Source organism: Ictidomys tridecemlineatus, chromosome 11, assembly GCF_052094955.1.
Source record: "Ictidomys tridecemlineatus isolate mIctTri1 chromosome 11, mIctTri1.hap1, whole genome shotgun sequence".
Classification (NCBI taxonomy): domain Eukaryota; kingdom Metazoa; phylum Chordata; class Mammalia; order Rodentia; family Sciuridae; genus Ictidomys; species Ictidomys tridecemlineatus.
The window spans coordinates 50576697-50593747 of NC_135487.1; the positions used below are offsets into that span (position 1 = coordinate 50576697).

The 17051-nt window shown below is 39.7% G+C and overlaps 2 protein-coding genes across 8 annotated transcripts in view; one reads left to right on the forward strand and one right to left on the reverse strand.

Moving 5' to 3' along the window:
* The window catches only part of Raver2 (ribonucleoprotein, PTB binding 2), an 89200-nt gene extending 80771 nt beyond the window's left edge, over positions 1-8429 (forward strand). For all 6 annotated transcript variants that reach the window (XM_078026410.1, XM_078026412.1, XM_078026407.1 and 3 more), the window contains one exon: positions 6158-8429. In XM_078026410.1, coding sequence (XP_077882536.1) covers positions 6158-6304 — 147 coding nt within the window. In that variant the 3' untranslated portion in view covers positions 6305-8429. The remainder of the gene's footprint in view (positions 1-6157) is intronic.
* Jak1 (Janus kinase 1) overlaps positions 8426-17051 on the reverse strand; it is a 129082-nt gene continuing 120456 nt past the window's right edge. For both annotated transcript variants that reach the window (XM_078026406.1, XM_078026405.1), the window contains exons 18-25: positions 15693-15843; positions 15455-15549; positions 14067-14259; positions 13209-13333; positions 12683-12855; positions 11176-11293; positions 10561-10671; positions 8426-9890 (exon numbers count right to left, since the gene is read on the reverse strand). In XM_078026406.1, the coding sequence (XP_077882532.1) occupies positions 9786-9890; positions 10561-10671; positions 11176-11293; positions 12683-12855; positions 13209-13333; positions 14067-14259; positions 15455-15549; positions 15693-15843 (1071 nt within the window). In that variant the 3' untranslated portion in view covers positions 8426-9785. The remainder of the gene's footprint in view (positions 9891-10560; positions 10672-11175; positions 11294-12682; positions 12856-13208; positions 13334-14066; positions 14260-15454; positions 15550-15692; positions 15844-17051) is intronic.

Genomic DNA, 17051 nt, shown 5'->3' on the forward strand with positions numbered 1-17051 from the left:
CAAAGCCTGAGCAATTAAGGAAGTCTTTATCTAGTTATTAACAGAATAGCATATACCATGACAAGGCACAATAAAGAATATAGACTTCACATAACTATTTCATAAAAGTCACCAAGCAAGAACAAATCCTAAAGAGGGGGTAGAATCTGATTTTCAAAGTTCCTGTGTGGTATTACTTTAAATGATCAACAGTTTCCAATAACAACAGCAACAAAAATGAAGACATGCAAAAAATTAGGAAATCTGCCCCATGCACATGATGGTAGGGTGGGGGGAGCAAGTAATAGAAAATGTTTGTAAGGAAGCATTACTAGAGAAAGACTTACTATCACATTCAAAGAATTAAGGGAAACCACACATAAGGATCTAAGAGTAGGAGACCCACATCTCTCCAAATAGAGAATGTCGGCAAAGAGGAGGCAAAGAATCAAATAGAAATTTTTAAATTGAAAATCTGAACAGGGAGAAGAAACCACAAACTTGGAATATAGGTCAATAGAGATCAAAGAAAAATTAACCACAATAAGTGTACGCAAGGATGTGGAGAAATCTAAAGCTTCCCACTTTGCTGAGGGAAAACAAAACAAAGCAAAACAGCCCAGCAGCTCCTCAAAATGTTGACGTTACCACATGACCCAAGAGCTCCACTCCTAGGCACATGCCCATGATAATTGAAAACCTAATGTCCACATACAAATTTATATGTTCACTTTCATAGCAGCAGCATTCATAATAGCCTCAAATGGAAATAACCCAATGTCCAGTAAGGTTGTCCATGAGTAAACAGAATTTCACATACTCATAGAATAGAATATTATTCAGCCATATGAAACACTGACCCACACGGTCACGTGGACGAACTTTGGAAACAAACCAGACAGAAAGGCCACATTTTATTTGATTCCATTTGTATGAAATGTCCACAGCAGGCAAATCCATAGGAATAGTAAGTGGATAGAGGCTACTGGGGACCAGAGGAAGCAGAGTTGGGGGTTCACTGTTGACAGGTACAAGATCCCTTTTTGGAGTGATGGAAATGCTCTGGAAATAGATTGCAATAATTGAATAACCTTGCGAATATCAACAAATACTGGACTCTTAAAAGAGAGCAAGCCTTCACTGTACTAAATAGAAGGCAGCATTTTTTTTCCAATACCTCTATTTTATTTATTTATTTACTTATTTATTTTTATGTGATGCTGAGAATCGAACTCAGTGCCTCACTCTGCTAGGCAAATGCTCTACCACTGAACTACAACCCCAGCCCTGGAAGGCAGCATTTTTATTTGATGTTCTGAAGATCATGAAAGTCTACTGATAACCAAACAAGTTAAATCAGTTTTTCAGATCTAATCTGGGTCTCATTAGAAACCAATTTCAAGTAGACTACCCCTCCCATTTCTCTAGTTAATTGACAATGAACTAGAATTGCCATTGAGCTGCAGTTGATTTTGTCAAAGACTGCATGTGTTAAATATTTGAACTGTGACTAAGAAAACTTAAGTCAGAAACAGATGTAGTTATTTAAAGATTTGTAGCTGCTGGGTGTGGTGACACATGCCTATAATCCCAGCAACTCTGGGAGCTGAGGCAGGAAAATCACAAGTTCAAGGCCAGCCTCAGCAGCTTAGCAAGGCCCTAAGCAACTTAGTGAGACCCAGTCTCAAAATAAAATAGAAAATGGGCTGGGGATGTATCTCAGTAATGAAAGTTCTCCTGGGTTCAATCCCCAGTACCAAAAATTTAAGAATTAAGAAAAAAATAATTTTGTAGCATACACCCTAGCTGTGATCATAGCACTGTAGTCTGAATTATCTTGTTAGTTGCAATGTGCTGAGTTTGAAATTTCAGGTTCTGAGGCAGAGATAAATAGTTCCATGTACACCCATGGATGGGAGCCCACATTATGGGGGAAGGCTTTGAGCCAGTTTATTATACCTTTAGTACCTAGGTGAACATCTCATTATAATCTGACAAAAACAAAATATTTTCCCTCCTTTAATCAAGGTAAAACAGGTCAGAGTATATCTTCAGCCACTTTTCAGCTTGACATTGTCATTGGTTTCGATAATGGAAGAGCATTTTCAGACTGAGCTCAGTTGTTCGCTGTGACTGTTGTCTTCAGGCTTTCATCTGACCTGGGCCCTGAGCTGCAGCCTATTGACTTGCATGTTGGGCTCCTGTGTCACCCTGGCTCCAGGAGTCATTCCTGCCAGGAAGCTGACTGCAGGAACCAGGGAACTGTGTGATAAGACGCTGTGATGGGGAAAGAGAACTAAAAGGAAGGTGAACAAAAGGACCCAGAAGGTGCTTGGTCCTTCACACAGAGCCTAATGCTGCCACCTAGTGGGAAAAATGCGGAAAAGAGCACATTGGAAGGAATGCTGTGAGGACCACAACACATCAGAACCTTAAGCAAACACTAACCGTATAAAATGCTGCTTAAAAATCTAAACCTAATTTAAACAACAATTCCAGGAACACAGATGTCTCTATATTAAGACTAGACAGTAAATTGGAAAGTACTTTTAAAAATGATTTTAGATATATACTGAGGAGTGGGATAACTGGATCAAATGGTGGTTCCTTAAAGTGGGGGAGGTGGGAGGAAGAGTAGAAGTTCACATTTCATAGGGCAGTTCAGCTCACCCTAAGGAGGATCTTGCTGAAGGTTGGAGTTCTCTGGATTTAAATGTTCTATTGGAAGTATACACACTGAAAGGCAAGGCCTAGGGATTAAACATGTGTAGGATCTTGACCAAGTGTTCTTTGGAATTCTTCAGACTGAGATTTGACTGAGACTTCAGGCTGGGTATGCAAATCCCAGCACTGGCTGTGCAGAGGTGGGGGTTCCTCTCTGAGCATCCTACCTCCCAGAGCTGCTGTTCTGAATGTTAAATGAGTTAACATACAGAAAGCATCTGGGATATATTTATGTATATCTCAGGGTGAGTTATTTGCTTCCAAAGATACAATTCTTCAGCATCACCTGAACTGGAGAACTCTAGGTTTTTTCAAGTATCTGTGTAAACTGTTGAAGGAAAAGTATGTGTTTATATTCTTTTCCTCTTTTGTGGCTATTCTTTCTTTCTTTCCTTCTTTCTTCCCTCCCTCCCTTCCTTCCTTTCTCTAGGGATTGAACCCATAGGCACTTCCACTGAGTACATCTCCATTCCTTTTGATTTTGAGACAGGATATGGTAGGTTGCTTAGGGCCTTTCTCAGTTGGTGAGTCTGGCCTTAAACTTGCAATCCTCCTGCCTTAGCCTCTCTAGTTGCTGGGATGATGGGCATGTGACTCTGTACCTGGCTTATTTTTCCTTTCTTTAAAAAAAAAAAAAAACAACTTGGTTCTTAGGATTTTATTTCTCTCATATCACTGAGCTTTATTTAAAAAATCCTAACTACTGTCATTGCCCATTCACTGGTTCTTATACTGTGTTAGATGTCTTTGATGTCTTTGATAGGCTGTGTTAGAATCTTCTTTCTCCTAGTATTGTATGACCACAATGGCATCTATCTTCACTTCCTTTTCTTCCTAAATTTTCTGTGCTGCTCCATGAAGTATTTTATTGCTTTTAGATCTCAGTTGGTTCTCACTGTGAGTAGCCTGGTGCCATTGGGATGTCTTTTTTGTTGTTGTTTTTTCCCTTTTTTTTTTTTAAAACCTTTGTTTTATTTTTATGTGGTGCCAGGGATCAAACCCAGTGCCTCATGCATGCTAAGCAAGCACTCTACCCCTGAGCCACAACCCCCGCCCTGGGATATCTTTTGAATGAAAAAAAATCTAATGTCCTATCTGGTGCCTGAAAATAAGTATGGTTTTGAAAGGAAAATTCAGGCTGCACAACTGTTATCCCAGCTACTTGAGAGGCTGAGGCATGAGGATCACAAGTTCAAGGATAGCCTGAACAATTTAGCAAAATCCTGTCTCAGAATAAAAAAAAGGCAGGGGCGGGGGGGGGGCGGGGGTCAGGAGGAAGGTAACTTAGTGGTTCAGTTCCCATTACTACAAAATTAAAAATGAAAACAAAACAAGGGGGCTGGGGATGTCGCTCAAGCGGTAGCGCGCTCGCCTGGCATGCGTGCGGCCTGGGTTCCATCCTCAGCACCACATAAAAAAACAAAGATGTTGTGTCCGCCGAGAACTAAAAAATAAATATTAAAAAACAACAACAACAAAAAAAAAAAAACAAGGAAAGTTCAGGCTTTCTCTTTGCTTTATGCCAAGACATGAAGCCATAGATTACCACCTAGCAAGGAGAACCAGGGAAGGGAAGCAAGCGGGCAGGAGAGCGCTAGACCCAGTGGGGTGTGTGCTTTGGAAAAGTTCACTTTCAGGACAGACTCATGACTTTATAAGATGAAGAAAGCTCGTAAGAGGTGTTGCTACTGGAAGCCAAGCAATGCCAGGTGTAGTGGCCGGGGTCCAGCATGCAGGAAGTTCAGCAGCTGGCTGAGGGCGCCCGTGGAGAAGGCAGCTGAAGAGAGTGAGAGGGAGGCAAAGTCAGTCCAGAGGGGTGAGCCAAGCAGCCTCCAGAGCTGAATCCCTGGTCCCCATCACTTCAGCTTCCACAACTGACAACTTATGGCCGGTCTCATTTCATCTATGCCTCCACCTACTGCCCTCCCTCAAATGATTTCTGAGCAAACCTCTGAGCTTCTTTACTACCAGGAAAAACTTTCAGATGGAAGTTAAAGCCAAATTCTTTGTTAATTAGTGCTTCAGTTCGTGAACCATTTCTTAAAACAAGGTTTATGTGAAGGCTATTGTTGTCCCATAGCATTATTAAACCACACAGAATTGAAATATGTGCCAAAACAGAGGGAGTCCCTGCCACCCTAATTGTTAGTCCCGTCACCCCTTGCCTTGACAAGTGTGATGGAAGACTGGCTGCACTGTCTACAGGGAGTTGTGACAGACTTATCCTTCGTTCCTCTGAGGTTGGCTTCAATTTTAAAAATTGTTGACTGCGGTTGGTTCAAAAGCAATTGAGTTTTAATTATAATGTGAAGCTGAAAGCTTGCCTTATCACTGCTTTCCATGTTCTTGTACATTATTCTTTTCTCTTTTTTAAAAAATGTTTTTACTTGTAATTGGACATAATGCCTTTATTTTATTCATTTTTATGTGGTGCTGAGGATCGAACCCAGCACCCTGCACGTGCTAGGCAAGTGCTTTACCACTCAGCCCCAGCCCCTGCATTATTCTTTTCAACAAGCTTATCATACTGTTTGTAAAAGGAAGAACCTCGGGATCAGATCAATGGTCCTGACCCATTCCCAGAGTAGAATCTCTGGATAGAGCCTGGAAATCTGATTATTTGAGACACCAAAGTTTTTATTTGAGTACCTGTTCCTCTCTAGAATGTTATTTTCCTTGACATCATTTGCCAGTGTTCACACCTGCAAGTGTATTCTTTGCCCCTCCTTCTCTTACTAGGCAGACTTAACATCTAATCTGATCTGTGGCTCCATTCCTTAGCAAGTGCCCTTCCTCAAAGGAATATCAATATTTAGTATTGGTGTTCTAAATCAGTGGGGCTTAGTGTATAACCAACAAGAAGGACACAATGCTCTTAATTTTTTTCTTGCTCACATCTTGGAGGTAGGGTAAGGGATGGTTTGTGTTCAGCTAAAGTTCCACAGGTGATTTTTTTTTTTTTTAATGGTGCTAAAAAGAGAACCCAGAGCCTTGCATATGCTAGACAAATGTTCTACCACTAAGCAATAACCCAGCCCTCTACAGATGATTTTTATATAAAGACTTTAAGGAAGTGTATGTGTGTTGTTTTGTTGTTTGTTTGGTACTGAGGATTTAACCCAGGGTACCCTGCTACTAAGCTATACCAGCAAGCCCCACACCCCACCTCCAGCCCAGTTTTTTTTTTTTTTTTTTTTGAGACAGTGTCTCACTAAGTCGCCCATGGTTGCCTTGAACTTGTGATCTCCTACCCTCTTCCTCTAAATTGCTGGGATTACAGGAATGCAACATGGTGTCTGGTTTATATTTTTAAATATATATTTGATGGTTTTGATATTTATCCTGCTATTCTGTATTTGCACCAACTTGAAGTAGAATGTTTTTCTCAGAAACATCCTTAATAAGCCAATTTAATATACATTTTAATATTAATTGAGATTTTACTTTCTTATAGGTGTCCTCTTTAAGAAATGAAAAGCGAGGCTCATCCTATCTCATCTCTGCTCCAGAAGGTGGCGCAGTAGAATTAGTTGACCAGCATTCTCAGGGCACAGGAGCATACTACATGGAAACCTACTTAAAAAAGAAGCGAGTATACTAAGTTTTCTCCTTACAGCCTCCTGAGATTCTCTGCAGTATCTCTGCTGTTCATCGCTGCCTTAACTTCATTCAAACTAGCCATATCCTATAAATACGGGTTTATTGTTTCCCAGAAGGAACTGTGTTGTGCAGCAGGCAGAATTGCCAAATAAAAAATGGTAGCAATAAGAAGAGACATCAATTGAGGACATTTTCCACTAGAATTAATACTTCTTAATCAACGTGACATTAACTTACTGTCCATTGGAGAAACTAATCATGTTTCAACGTTCCTTGTTTGAGGAATGGGAATAATTTTCACATCACATATAAAAGTCTGAAGCAATAAATGGGAAACAATCTTGTTTCCTTAGCCTTAGAATGAATTTCTTATAAGCCAATGTGCATTTTAATTTACTTCCCCTAGAAGTAATCTCATTTATAGATTTTTAGGACTTTTCCTAGAACTACAAGGGTGCAAGTACCAAACGTGCTGATGGCCATGCTATAAAGACGCTCTTTATGCAAATTTCATTATCACCCCCACACCAGCCATGCACTATTAAACCCAACAACAGAATGATAATGAAGTCCAAGGCATACAATACTGCAGATGCTTGACTTTTAACGTGTTGTTACTATTTATACCTTTTGTAAAAACCAGAAGATAGCTTAGATTAAAAAAAAACTTTGTGGTGACCTAACACAGGGGTTAGCAAACTACCCTAGGACCAGATTCAGTCCACCACCTATCTTTGTGCTGTCTGCAAGGTTAAGAATGACATTTTACATTTTTAAGTGTTTGAAGGCGGGGGATGAAAACTTGCTACATGAAATTCAATTATCAGTGTCTACAAAATTTTATTGGACCACAGCCATACTCACTCATTCACGTATCATCTATAGCTACTTTTGTAACCTTGGTAGAACTGAGTAGCTTCAACAGAGACCATATAGCCTGCAAAGCCTAAAACATTTACTATCAGGCCCTTCACGGTGTTTCTGGCACTGACCCAATAGCACTAATTCCCCATTCCTTTTATTTCGCCTAAAGAAAGAGCTTTAACCTATGAGATAGACTTGTAAGTGACAAGAACATAGGTTTCTGTGTCTCATTTCATAGCATAGACTAGTGATGATCTAATTACTAGACAGGGTCATTTTTGTCATCAAATGCCCTATATTTCCACAATAGAGTAAAGCAGTCAATGCTGCACTCTGAAAGTCTTATGGGGACATAGTATTTATAACCATTTGAGCTAATAAGCTATACCTCACTCTCTGGTTTGTCTCTCATTCTTTGGTAGTATATTATGCTGAAAAATATGAGTGATTTTACCAACTATACTTCTGAAAAGAATTTTTGTCTTTATTAATGTGACTTTTGACATCACCATTTTCTGAAGACTGTGGTACTAAATGCATGAAAAACCTTTTGCCATTTAGAAATTTCTAAGTCTGTTCATTGTTATGACTATAACTGATTGAATTTGAGATCTCAAGGATTTTAGTCTTTCAGATCATATCCTTAAAATATGTCTTTTGAAGAACTTGTTTTTGACTAAGATATAGATATCTTGCTTTAATTATAAAGTCTAGAACTGGTTCATATGTTGTATGCTTTGTAAAGAATTTTACTTGGTCTAATTTATTGCATTCACTAGCTTCTGCTGGAAAATTATGGCTGGAAAGTTAAACTAAGACAGTTGCTAAGAAATATACTACCTATAAATCACAATCAGGATTACATCAGTTATGTGGCAGATGACTAATGGCATCTCCATGTCCTGTACGTGTCCTTCTGATTTTCCTATTGTATTTTGCCTCTTCAGCGCTTAGTCACACTTCTATTGAAGTTAAGAACAGAAGACAGGGAAGATGGTGAATTTTACATGAGTTACAAAGTGAGAAGAGGCACAGATTGGAAGAACTAAAAAATGTTTTGGCTCACAGCACATGCAGATTTGCCATCCATACTGGCCTGTGGCCCGTTTTCATCAGACATAACAGAAGTGCAGCTCAAGTGGTGTTAGTACTAAGTCATTACCAACCCTCCCCCCTCAGAATCTATACTGTTATTTTTCTATGTAAGTGAATTGTTTGAAATGCTTCAAAAATGAAAATATTAAAACGCATATGCATGTAAAGTCTTTAGTACATTTATTTGTATAAAGAGTAAACAAAGTGCATACAGAGCGGCCACAGGTTTGACACAGAGATACAGGGCAACTGAACAAATTTAAATGTCAAGTTTATTGTTGCCACTAAAGCAATCCTGAACTTTCTTTGGGCTCAAAAGATGTAAAGTAAGATACTGAAGAATACTAGACATCATTAACAGAAAAGTTTTTCAGACTCTTGGTCGTAAAGAACTTTATGTTTCACATTAAATCAGACACTAACATTTTTAATTACCCAGCTACCTCCAAGCAAACTGAAAACCATCTAAATGTATCCTGAACTCCAGAGTGTCTCTAGACGGGTCTTTTCTTTCAAGTTTTGCACCATAAGATGATGGTCACAATAGTGATTGACCCTTGTAGATGGGTGGTAAGTATTGAAACACTCTTAAGAACAGTGCAATGTATGTGGTATACATTCTGTTCATATACAGCATCCAAAACCAATGTTGGAACAGCTTGCCCCAAAGTGGTAGAGTTATAAAAGGATATGCGCTGATGTTTCTTAAAAGCATGTCTAATAGCATCCAGGTTTGCAAAGTCTGTCTGATAAAAGTTGACTGCTTAGGAAAGCACTGGCCCAGGCTTAGTTCTCAAGAAATAATAACATGCAGCAGAGTATCTATTTCCACGCTGGCTCCTGTGCAGAACCAGGTTGCTCAACAATGGGTACCCAGTAGTCAATCAAGGGACCAGCAACTGAGCCACTGAAAAAACAGCTTGATATTTCAGTCTTACTGGTGACAGGAATACCTACTTTTTTTTTTTTTTTTTTGTAAGGAAACAATAGTATACTAACTGGTATCTACTATTTTAAGAATGCTTGGTCTATCACTGTCTAGATATTGAAATCTGAGGGTATGTTAAGAGTATCACCTAAGTCCATCAATTTTTGTCTAAGATTAATGTGCCAGAAAAACATTTCAGATCAGCTGGCAGCTGGGAACAGCAATCATCTTGAGACATCACTTTGGTCAGTTCCTCTTATTTTCACAAATCCCATTTTGGTATGTAATTATGACAGTAAACTAGCTAGATGAAACAGTGAGTGGGACATTCTTTCCAAAGGGAGGAGTGCTTAAGTGCTTTCTAGGTATCTTTGTTGTCATTTGTCACTAAGTTTGAGAGAGGCTGAATTGAAAAGAAGTTTTTATCCATGCTGAGCACCACAGTGTGCTGTACACATGTGCACGTGCTCAAGGACTTGTTGACTATATTTTGTTAGAACATAAACTTTTTCCATAAAAAATTTTTTAAAAAACGGCTTGGGTATTTGTTGGGGGACGATTACTTTATCAACAAACAGTGGAATTTAGATGATATTCATGCTTCGTATTTTAAAAGTGCTTCAAATCCTTCAATAAGGCTCTGAAAGGTTGTCCGATTGGATGGCTGTAATTCCCAGCATTTTCTCATAAGTTGATAAACCTATAAAAAGTAAAAACAAGAACTGTAGTCATAGTAAAAATATTGTTATGTTTGGAAGCTTTTCAAAAAATTATAGAAATATCAAGCGTAAGGAAATAATTTTGGAACTATAAGGAAATTATTTTCTTAAGAGTAAAAAAAAATTTCAATTATTTAAAATATAGGAAATATTCATAACTGCAGTTCAAAAATGGTACTAACATCTGAGAAGCACATGGCTGACTGCCCTTCAGCAGAGTCCATGTCACTACCAACCCTTATGTTTAGACTCCGTCTTGCCACTGGCCACCTCACTCTTGGACTTATTCTATCCAGTGTATCTAAGTGGTCTAAGGAGTTGAGACTGAAAGCCTCAATTAATTTTAGAGTATTAAAAACAGAATAAACATTATAAATGCTGTTATTAAGTGGGATAAAATTACACACAAACGTACAATTTTATATATTTTTCATAATAAGGCTACACCAAAACTTCCTTGGGGGGCGGGTGTGTGTGGACAAGCATGGAAAGGAGCCTCTTTCTGGAGAGTACTTGCATTGAACATTACTATCATCCACACCAAAGATGATTCCTTAGATGTCTCAGACTCAGAAAACTATTTTACAGGTGGTTTCTACTCCATCTCCTCACTTCCTTGCTGGATATCTTGAGCTATGGAAAGATAAATACCTTATCAGGACAGTTAGGCGGGCATGGTAAACGTTTTCCTTCTTTCAGCGTATTCACAAGTCTTGTTACCGTCATCTGGCCTTGAGTTGGGCCTATCATTTTCAGGAACAACTATGTAAAATAAAACCAAACAAAATGTTTACTTTGCATACACTCGTATAAAAATTAAGCAGATTAAAGTACAACTTGTAGAATTAACTGGAAATTAAAGTAACAAAAATGTTTTTCTTCTTAAGCAATGTTAAATAAAAATCCAAAATCCTTACTAGCTCTCAACAGTTAATCTGGAATCAGTGTCTTAGATTCTGCTAGCCAAGGAGGCTGTTTCATGAAGATGATTGCATTTAGAAATTAACAAGGCACAAACTCTCACAGATAAGACAGACCCTGGGAAGTCGGATCATCCAGTTTAACTTTGAGTTCCTTATGAAACCCAAACCTGAGAGACTCACAGATAGATAAGTAACAAACCAAGTAAGATAGAAAAGTGGACTTTTATCTTTCCAATATAGTATACTGACTTAATTCCATTTAAAAGCCAAACTTACAAAGCACAGGCATGGACATATTTTAGTTGGGTTCTGTTTTCAGATGAAGAGAAAAGTTAAGACTTACAGCCATTGGACTAGACTCTGAATCACAGTAAGTAAGCAGCTCATGCAGAGTCACTCCAAAAGACCAGACATCAGAGGCAATATAAAATTTACACTGAATTAAACATTCTGGAGCATACCTGAAATAAAGAATGTGAGCCTTCAATTCATGGCAGAGCTACTTCAACAAAAATTACAGATTAGCTCATAAAAGTCGCCTCTTCGATCCTTACAGGCATCTAGTATGTATTATGTACATATGTGCTACTATACAGGTTCTTAGTAGCATGTATTTGCCCCCAAATAAGACTAGTCTGCACTCTTTGTGTCCGACCCATATACTTCCTGTAGAGGAGGAGGTCACAAGAAAACAAGCCCCAGGTTTGATTCCTACAGGCTCCTAGATCAGCAGGGACCTCACCAGCCTATCCTCTTCTAATTTTATCTGTTTTGGTGAATGACACCCAATTGCCCAAGCCAGATATTAAGGCATTCTATGTCTAATTTCCTAAACATTCTTCAAATCTACTTAATTCTCACTATCTTGATCACCGTCCTAGTTCATTATGGCTAAATCAGACTCCCTGGCTCCAATCTTGCTTTCCTCCATGGTTATCTTCTTAAAAAATAATTTGTATCCTTCAATCCTACAATGGTATTCCCACTGCTCTAGAAATGGAGTGTTTGCTGCAGAACTCCCTTTCCAGAGCTCTGACTTAGCCACCCTCTGAAAACCTCCTGCCCCTTCATGTTTACCCATGCTGAGTTTATCTCAGGTACTCTCTCATTCCTGTTAGTCACACATGCCCCCTTCAGCTAAACACTCAAGACTTCCAGAAAACCAAGCTGGAACCCCTCTGTGCTAACTGTTCCTTCACATTGGCTGCCTCACTCTGTACCTATCTGCTTGGTCTCCAAATCTCTGGCATGAAGGGTGGGCCCTGAGACATACTGTTTTGTATTAGTGAGCAAAGGTTCAGGTTTTGCAGGTGTGAGAGGTCTGCCTGTATCTGTGCAGCACACCTGAGTGTTGATCAGTCTTACAGGGGATGGTGTAGAGATCAAAGCAACTGAGGGGGGCTGTGGTCAGTATGTGGCCTTCTAACCAGGATGACTGGTGCCTCATGAGAGATGGTCAAGCGTCCCTCCCATCACTTGCTCTGTCCAGGATTTCCCTGACTACTCGATGCCCACCTTGTCACATCTTGTCCCTTCTTCCCACCTGCCCTCCAGGCATCCCTCCACCTGCTCATAGTTGTGAGAACTGTGCAGATGGGAGCCGGAAATGCTGAGCTGGTAATGAGACGGCTCCCATTCCTTGGAAGATGGTGCCATCCAAGCTCAGGCATTTTCACAGGCTGCTTTTCAGCCTGACTGGTGTTTCTTGAAGGTAAATATAAATCAATTCTAACTGTTCTAATCCTCTCTTGATTCAGGCCAGAGGAATGAGGCATTAGCATAGCCAGAAAGAACTTAAAATGGTGTAAACCCTGCATCACTACTGCACTCTAATTGTCTGACTCAGTTACCAAAACACAGGGCTGTCCCGATCATCTTTGACGGTGTAGTACTCCTTATCAGTTTCAATTGCTTTGGTTAAACCAAAGTCTCCAATTTTCACTTGGTGTTCACTCTCAACAAGGACATTTCTTGCTGCTAAGTCCCGGTGAACATATTGCCGAGAACCCAAATAGTCCATTCCCTAGTAGAGAAATAAAGATAAAACATGTTGTTAAAATCATTCAGATGGATTTTGTATAACTTCATAAGAAAAAGAAATGTCATTTCATTCACATAACAATTTTTTGATTTGTATTTTTAAGCAAAAATAGTAAGATCAATTGACTCAAAGAAATTCACATTCAAGCAGTCACACTTAATACATCTGTTCACTTTCAGAGTAAAAGCTCATTTCTCATCCCAATAATACAGAGCAAAATAACTCAGTATAATTATTACAAAGTTTCCCACTTGTCTTAAAATTAAATTACAAAAAAATTTACTAGGGAAGAATGCCTGCTTTTTTTTTTTTTTAAACACGCTTTCTTTTTTTACCTTACAAATCTGAACAGCATATTTTAGCTGCTGTTTAAGGTTAATTTTGTTCTTATTCTTTGGAAGATATTCCTTAAGGCTTCCAGAAGGCAGAAACTCCATGATGAGCTTGATACCATTTCCTCCTGTTGGGAGAAAAAAACATCAGTATGAGGCTGCCAAAGAGGAAAGAACACGGGACATGGAGTCAGAGGACTTGCCCATGGCTCCTTCTTTATTCCCCGAGCACATACCAACTCCTAACCTCTGCACTGCAGGACCCTCAACAGAGAAAAAATCTTAACACTTAGGTTCCTACCTCAGCCACAAGCATCGCTAGGATAACAGCCTGAGTACTCTGTAATCCACTAGGCAAATTAATAATTTTATGAGCCAAGTTCTTTCACTAGTAGCCTTATACACCTCAGTGGAATACTGGCTGACAAATAAGATACAAGTATTAGTAAACTACTACCATTGAATACCATTTGTCATCTTGACTTAGATAAGCATAGAACAAGATGCCCTGCCTAGGACTGAATCAGAAGAATGGGGAAAGGGAGTGAGGAAGGTCATTCACTCCATATGGCATCAGTGTAGATATCTGGGTGGGTACAGTTTAGTACACAGCATGTGTGTGTGAACCCTTGGAGAGACGAGGCTGGAACCATGCCTTGGCTGGGAGGGAGGCGGTGTACTTCCCCAGAAGCTGCTACGGGATTTGATAGCATGCAACCTGGAAGCCCTACCAGCCTATAGAAGCCACAGCCAGTATGTTCAGATGACCTAGATGAGGCCAAGGCCTGCCTGCTTTGCACTGGCCTTATGACCATAACAGTCACTTAGTCTTTAAATCAGACCCCACTGTGTGCAACATACCATCTTCAGTGCAGATTCCTTTGTACTTCACGATGTTCTCATGATAGAGATTCCTTAAGATTTCTATTTCCTTCTTTAGATCAGCAATGTGGTTACCTCCACTCTCAGGCTTCAGGGATTTGACAGCTACCTGCTCCCCTGTGTTGTCCCCCTCTGGGTCATACCTGCAGAGCTCAACCTTCCCAAAGTGGCCCTAGAGAAAAAAATGTACGTACTATTATAAGAAGCCCCAGGCGGTACTGGAACACACTTAGAAAATAAGTCTTACTCCTCATAGCTGTTCCCCTGAAGGCCAGGGGTCAATAGCTGGTCAGACCTCTGCTGATAGAAGGCTCTCACCTGGATTCCACCACCTACCACAACCCCCTTCCTCTCCTGGCCTCACTTCCTCTGTAAGTGAGATAAGACAAAGTAACAGGTGACTGATGAACCCACACATCAATCCCAATTTCCAAGAAAAAGTAACCCAAAAAATGATGAAGGACATATCTGGACCTGTAGAAAACTGTGGAGTCCTCTGAGAACCCAGAGCCCATTCTACAGGCAGGCACCACAGTGCAGCTGTGCACAAGGAATCTTCAGAAGCTATGGCATCAGACCCCAGCCAAGCCACCTAATGGTGACATTGGCTGGCCCTGACACACAATCATCCTGAGTCCTACTGTGTTTTCTGTATACAATAGTAACAAGTATTCTGGGGGATGCTGTGAGGACTGTGCTTGTGAAACTGCCCAGCACAGATGATAGCACACAGTGGCTACTCAAGATACGCCACTCTTCATTCAATTAACAATAGAAGATCTGTGTAAAGACATAGATCACAGGAGCCTCCCTTGTCATATTAACTGTTGGAAACTCCCGTTCAAGGTCCAAAGGAAGAAAGTTTGAGAGTCTATTTTGGCACTCTGTGTAGTACATCAATCCCTCAGTTAACCCATTTTGTCTCATTGTCCCAGATGTGGAACACCTATAAAAACTTAAGCAACAAATATACCACTTTTGGTAACTTTGAAATAATTATTATGCTCACAGAATTGGAAATTTGGACTTAACAGGTTAAAGAGCTTCGCAGGGAACTTATTCCCCAAAGTCAGTGACAGAGATTTTTCTATTTCCTCCATATCTGCATCTAATCCCCTCTGCTCCACAGAGAAAACTCGGCTCTCCTGGGAGCAGGCCAGCATCCTGTGTATATGCATAGTCACACATGCAGGCAGAAATGTGCATCCTGGTAGGCGTGTGGGTCAAGTGGGGCATGCTAAAAGTGGCTTCCAAAATGCAGAAATGTTCTTTATCTTATAAAGTAAGGGAGAACAGGAGGTGACTTTATGCAGAGAGGTGATGTGCAAGCAGAAGATGCAGCCAGAGCTGCACCAGGTGCCACTTACCTCTCCCAAGTCACGTATCCTCTTCAGGAAGCGCTTTTCAAAATGCGTGGGATCCACCTCAGTTGCTGGTTTTTTTTCTGAAACAATGTCTGGATCTAATAGAAAAGAAAACCAACTTTAAAAAAGGTAACTGATGGTTAGGGATTGCGGCTTCTGGGCTCCCACTCATCTCCCCACTTCCCCCAATTGCTCTCCAGGGTTGTGAATGATCCCAGTTAAGCATCGGACAACATCTTACTTTGCTCTTCGAGCTTGTTAATGTCCCTCATAATGGCTCGGAAGAAGGGTCTCTGATTGGGGTCATAGTTCATGCAGCGGGTCATAAGGTCAGCCAGCTCCTTGCATGATGGTGTCACTGGCCTGCACCGGCTTTCATAGAATCTCTCTTTCTGTAAAGAAGAGGGACACTTGGAAAAAACTAAGGAACCACCCTCAAAACCTGTCATCTCAGCTGAGAAGTAATTACCTTAATTAATTCCTGGCATCTCTCCTGAAAGGTGGACTTTATAAACATATGTGTTACTTTGGCCTTATTCCAGCATGAGGAAGTCTCAGTCCTAATACTAAAGTAATCCAAATTCAAGGAAGACAGGGCAATACATCCCAATCCCTAGACACTGCATTCCAGTGAAGTCAGGCAGCCTTTCTGGAATACAGTGTGGCAATTTGTATTTCAACCTTCAGATTCTTCAAGCTCTGAATCATTAATTCCAATTATTGAATGACTCAGAAATAAACTGGATATGAGCAAAGACTTATGTACAAAAGTATTCCCTGCAGAATTAGAATACTGGAAATTTGAAAACAACAAAAACGTCAAATATAAAATTAGTTAAGTAAATTAGAGTTAAAACAAGTTAACTCAAATTTATAAAAATTTATGACTTTTGAATTGAATAGGAAAGTACTCACAATGTTAAAATTTAAAATGTGGAAAATATAACTATATCTAGCAGTGACCAAATTTTATTTAAAAATGATATGAATAGACTGGAAGACTAAGTCAATGTGTTAACAGTGATCAGATATCTTATGGGTGACTTTTTAAAAAAAATTGTTTACAGTGTTTTCAAAATTTTCTTCAAATATTATTGTTTTAAAATTCAGAAATAAACTATTGCTGCAATTTTAAAAAATTAAAGTGAAATCACTGCCTTCCAGCTTCTAACCTGTAGCTAGACCCCCACAGGGTGCTAGATACCATCTGTGGAACCTTAGTATCTTTATTTTAGCCTAACTCCCCTTCCACCTCCTAATATCCTCCAGGGAAGGCAGGCCCATGTCTACTTTATGGTGAGCCCCAGCTTTCACCTAGGATCCTTTACCTGGTACTCAGTAGACACTTGTGTGTTCATTTTGTTGAATAACAGGCACTTAAAAACTCAGATAAATAATACATTAACAGTCTTCTCAATACTGATTGTATGTCTGTCACTCTACATATTTTGTTACTCTTCACAAGGAGCCCACAAAATCATTTTTATTTACCTCCATTTTATAGATGATGAAACTGAGGCTTAGGAAAGTAAAGTTACATTCGTGAGATCACATAGCCAGCAAGTCTACTGGAAAGACTCAACTCAAGTCCATCTCTTCC